At 44.8% G+C, this 5,543-nt stretch overlaps 1 protein-coding gene across 1 annotated transcript; it reads right to left on the bottom strand.

The window, feature by feature from the left end:
* Positions 1 to 4,388: 4,388 nt before the first annotated feature.
* On the bottom strand, positions 4,389 to 5,339 carry LOC117555296 (olfactory receptor 6N2-like). Its single transcript, XM_034230146.1, has one exon. It carries the CDS (start codon positions 5,337 to 5,339, stop codon positions 4,389 to 4,391), a length of 951 nt encoding a protein of 316 aa, XP_034086037.1.
* Positions 5,340 to 5,543: the final 204 nt, after the last annotated feature.

Genomic DNA, 5,543 nt, shown 5'->3' with positions numbered 1-5,543 from the left:
GTGCAATCTTGTCAAGAAAATTGAACACAAAACAACACTGCAGTTTAAAATAACATTTCTATCTAGTTTACTATGAAAAAATGGGCTTTATCTTATTGATATCATCACTTAAAGTTAGGAACCCTTACGCATAAGCTATAAACCTATCTACGTATTATTTGACTTTATAGTCCACTATTGGTCAACTGCTGGCATTTCGACACGCTCGGTGGGAGTATTATGGAAACTTATCAGCGACCATTAAATGGCCGTCGTCAATTTAACGTAATGCTGTTGTAACTCCACATCTCGTATTCCACCCGCAATATCTTGGTTGAAACTAGAACAGTTATGACCACTGATAAAAGCTTACACCTTAATCAAGCCTTTCCTCAAAAAGGACTTTTTTTAAACTGTTTTCGACTAGCACTGTCTTCAGTTACTCAACCGTAAGTTGATTCGCTATGCCTTGTTGGTTTTCAATTACTTGATCCTTAATCAATTCGCTATGTCCCATAGATCTTAACAATAATCGTTAAATGGACTTATATATCCTTACGTCATAGGCTAACTAACTACTAACGTAACAAGAGACACCTACATGAAAACACAACAAGACACCTACCCAAAGTACAATGGCCACACATTTATATTTTAAAATACTACACACACAAATTAATAGCATGCAGGGTTAGATATAAGAAAAAAGAAATTTGAACTCACTCTGCTTGTGAAAATGCAACGCCACGTGTTATGGAATTCTTATTGTTATAAATTTGGTTGTTTTAACATTAAATACACAGCTACTTTCAGGATCCGCTGGCCTACGTCCAACACAAACCTATTTTGTACTGCATAAACTATGAAGAATTTGATTTAACAGGTTTCCTCTTAAGTATTCGAGCTCGTTGTGTCGAACGGGTGCCGCGTCTCCGGAAAACAGCTGGTTGTGTAGTCTCTCCCGTCCAACGAGAATCACGTCGGGGTCGCACCAATTGTTAACTGTGATGGTTATTCTCGTGTCCAGGAAAGAGAAGCTTAAAAAGGAGACTAAATGGAGTCTCTGAGATGTTTTCAAATTGGTACTTTAATTAATAAAAAGCGTGGTAAGGTCACAAACAGGATATTGTCCGACAGAAAAGCAGCTGTCTCTGGCCCTCGCTAGCAGAGAAAAGAGGCCGAACCCCTCAGGTTTTCGTTTGTTTTATATAGCCTCTCCTGGCTCCTCCCTGGGGGCCGGCTCTCCGACTATTTAATGTCCGTTGTTACACATATCACAGGATACAGACATTGTACATTCAATATATAGCTAAACACTTCTTTTCTCCTCCTTAACTCTTTCATGACTTTCCATTCAACACATTCTAAACGCTGTAATCAACACTCCAAAAAATACAGGAAATCCTTCACAGCAATTCGATTTCCGGTCGCTCCGAATGTTGTGACATGCTACCCATATCTGTAAACGATAACGTACTCAAATAAACTGTACCTTCATTTAATATCCAACAATAATAATATCTCAACGTCTATAGTTGTAGTGTTGAAATCAGTAGGTTTCGGTGTGCAACATCATATCATATCGCTGCTAAATTCACCTCTATAGGAAATGGTATATTAGCCTCATGCTAAATGCTAACCGGAGGTGAAGGATTTTCAGAATAAAAGTCTAACTGGTTGTGCACAAGAACTTCTGGTTTTTCAGTATAAAACAGCATTTAAACTAAAGGTACATTTAAGGTACATACTCTCCACAGCTGAGGCCTATCAAACAAAACGATTATCAGGAAACCGTATTACATCTCTCTCCCCCCTTTGCTCCTCTCTCTCCCCCCCCCCCTTCGCCCCTCTCTCTCTCCCCTCCGGTACAGCACCGTAGGACGTGGTGTGGAGTTGCATTAGGTAACGCGAGACACGGCTGATACTTGCGCATTAGCTTCTGTTATGGATCAGTATCAACAGTCCTGCCAGTAACGTTACTATATTATCAATACTACTTTAGTTATAGCCCGATATATGATAGCTAACTTTACAATGTTGTGATGTGACTGACGTTAGTTAACATTAACTGTAGCTAACGCCGGTCACTCACCAAGACAGCTGCCCTGTTCTCCACTGGTTCTCCTCACACCACTGCTCCATTTCTCGCCGATGGACGTTATTTTTTCTAATCCTTGGCTGCTCCTGGTCTCTTGGATGCCTAGCAGGCTCATAATTATAATCATATACATTTGAATATATATTTTCAACCTCTTCTGTGTCAAAACTAGCATTGTGATCCATGTTTATTCATACGTTAGACCGGCCGCTCTTCCACATGTTAAGTCACACGCAGGAGGTCACGTGGGGAGGCTTTTTTATGCAGTAGAGTATATGTATGTATATTTTTTGGAAAATCTAGTCTATTTATCATTTTCCTACACATTTATTCACTGGTGTGTCTAACCTGCAAGTTAATCCAGTAATGAGTGACCCGACATGACAGTAAATAATAAACATTTATAACCAGTTTAGCTAGTTCCAGGGGTAGATAAGATTGGTAAATGTGATGGTCTAACTGCTAACATTTTAAATATCTTAAGTCACTGGAGTGATTTCCACCGCAGGTTTATATTTGCGTAACATTTGCGCGACTTGTCCACATGCAGCTGTCACAGGGGTTGAGCTGCAGACTGAGACAACAGCTATAACTTTCGAGGGTTGGAGGTATGCCCATTATTTTTAATTTGTAAGAAGAAAGGACAGGAATGTGAAGGTAAGGTGCATTGCTGCAAACACAACAACATAAATCCTCTCCAAGCACCTGCAGAGGCAACATGCTAACACCAAGCTAGTAGCTAAAGACCCCCGAACCCACAGTGATGATGTTGAGTGAGTGCCGACTCCGAACATGCATCAAAAAATAATTTTCACCGTTAATACCACAGGTCCCTCAGTGAGGCTGCTGCACCACAGTGTTTCACGGAGAGATACCACAGCTCCTTCAGTGAGGCTGCTGCACCACGGTGTTTCACAGAGAGATACCACAGCTCCTTCAGTGAGGCTGCTGCTCCACGGTGTTTCAGAGAGAGATACCACAGCTCCTTCAGTGAGGCTGCTGCTCCACGGTGTTTCAGAGAGATACCACAGCTCCTTCAGTGAGGCTGCTGCTCCACGGTGTTTCAGAGAGAGATACCACAGCTCCTTCAGTGAGGCTGCTGCTCCACGGTGTTTCAGAGAGATACCACAGCTCCTTCAGTGAGGCTGCTGCTCCACGGTGTTTCAGAGAGAGATACCACAGCTCCTTCAGTGAGGCTGCTGCTCTACGGTGTTTCACAGAGAGATACCACAGCTCCTTCAGTGAGGCTGCTGCACCACAGTGTTTCAGAGAGATACCACAGCTCCTTCAGTGAGGCTGCTGCACCACGGTGTTTCAGAGAGAGATACCACAGCTCCTTCAGTGAGGCTGCTGCTCCACGGTGTTTCAGAGAGATACCACAGCTCCTTCAGTGAGGCTGCTGCTCTACGGTGTTTCACAGAGAGATACCACAGTTCCTTCAGTGAGGCTGCTGCACCACGGTGTTTCAGAGAGAGATACCACAGCTCCTTCAGTGAGGCTGCTGCTCCACGGTGTTTCAGAGAGAGATACCACAGCTCCTTCAGTGAGGCTGCTGCTCCACGGTGTTTCAGAGAGAGATACCACAGCTCCTTCAGTGAGGCTGCTGCTCCACGGTGTTTCAGAGAGATACCACAGCTCCTTCAGTGAGGCTGCTGCTCCACGGTGTTTCAGAGAGATACCACAGCTCCTTCAGTGAGGCTGCTGCTCCACGGTGTTTCAGAGAGATACCACAGCTCCTTCAGTGAGGCTGCTGCTCCACGGTGTTTCACAGAGAGATACCACAGCTCCTTCAGTGAGGCTGCTGCAGCGGTCAGACTGTACAACCACCACGAACCCTAGTAGACCACCTCACACGCTGGAATACTAAATATGTTTGAAGAATTCTGGGAACCTTTTCCTTAGAAATGCAAAGCTCAAATATACGTATAACATAAGTAAACAATCTTCTAGTACCTTAAACATATTATGCACCAGAACGGTATTGACGGTATTCTTATTATTTTGTTTGTTATTCTCTATTTTCTAGTTTTTGTATTTGTTCATACATTTTGGTTCGTTTATTTTATGTCACCTATTCATATTTGATCAGAAATAGAAGTTGACAGGACCCTCTTGGGGAGGACGGAGACGGGACCCTCTTGGGGATGGCCCATGGTGACGTGGAGCCGAGAAGGAGGCCTAGAAAATGTTTCCCGCTCTCAGTTATGTTTGTGGTCATCAACTAAATATGGGCCGCACTGTTTCTCCTGATGTGCAGCAAATGCTTCTGTCTACATGGATGTTTGTGTGGTGCAATCAAACAGTGTTGGGATCAGCTGTCTCTGCGGCAGCTCAGCAGCCTCTTCACATGCGTGAACACCTCCTTTAACTTCAGTCCGTACACCACCGGGTTCAGTACAGTGGGTACTAGCATCATCAGGATGGAGGTGATGAGGGTGGAGTCAGATTCTCTGTTGCTCTGCAGGCGGCGAAGCATCAGATCTAAGTAGACGCTGATGGAATAGTTAAAGAAGACGAGCAGGTGAGGAAGACAGGTTTGTAGAGCTTTGCTGCTGAAGCTACGTGAGCGCCGCAGGCAGATGAAGAGGATCCTAGCGTAGGAGAAGAGCATGAAGGCGGCAGGCAGGAAGACGGTGGCTGTGACGATCAGAAGAATGTATATTCCACTCAGCTGCGCTTCAGCACCACCGCAGCTCAGGCTCACAATGCTGTAGATGTCGCAGTAGGCCCTGTCGAGCTGCGCCCTGCAGAGCGGTAAGCGGCTAGCCAGCAGCGTTGAGACTCCCACAAGAATAGCAGGCAGCATCCAGCAGAAAAGCAGCATCAGCACCACCTTGGCAGGAGTTACCAGCACAGCGTAGTGCATCGGGTGGCAGATGGACAGGTAGCGGTCAAAGGCCATGGCCGACAACAGCATGAAGCTCGCTCCACCAAGAGAGGAAGCAAAGAAACCCTGGCACAGACACAAAGTCCGGGACACCTGCACCAAGCCGGCGCCGGACAGCAACAGATCTGACAGAAGTTTAGGATAAACCAGTGTGCTTCCTGTGAGAGAGTTCAGCAGAAATGATGCCACGAAGGCAAACATGGGCCGGTGAAGAGCTCGCTGCGAACAGATGATATAAATCACCAGAGAGTCACTGAACAACACGAAGAGGTACAGCAACAAAAACACGAAGAATAAGAGCGAGCTGTGGCCAGACAGCGAGGAGAAACCGACCAGCGTCAGGGACGAGGTCACGTTAAACCCTGCTGACGTCATGAGGAGACCCCAACAAACAACACGCTGTGACCTCAGGTCAACAACAACAACATAGCTAACCAACCTGTTCACATCTAAATAAAGGATATAACATTAGTTTATATCACATTGACATATACAGTAGTAATAAGGAAACTGGAATATTTAGAACACACATTTATTTAACATTCATATTTAAAACGTGTATTCATAGAATATGAATTC

Source organism: Gymnodraco acuticeps, unplaced genomic scaffold, assembly GCF_902827175.1.
Source record: "Gymnodraco acuticeps unplaced genomic scaffold, fGymAcu1.1, whole genome shotgun sequence".
Taxonomy (NCBI): domain Eukaryota; kingdom Metazoa; phylum Chordata; class Actinopteri; order Perciformes; family Bathydraconidae; genus Gymnodraco; species Gymnodraco acuticeps.
The sequence above is the reverse complement of the archived record's forward strand: the minus strand, read 5'-3'. Positions and strand labels throughout refer to the sequence as shown.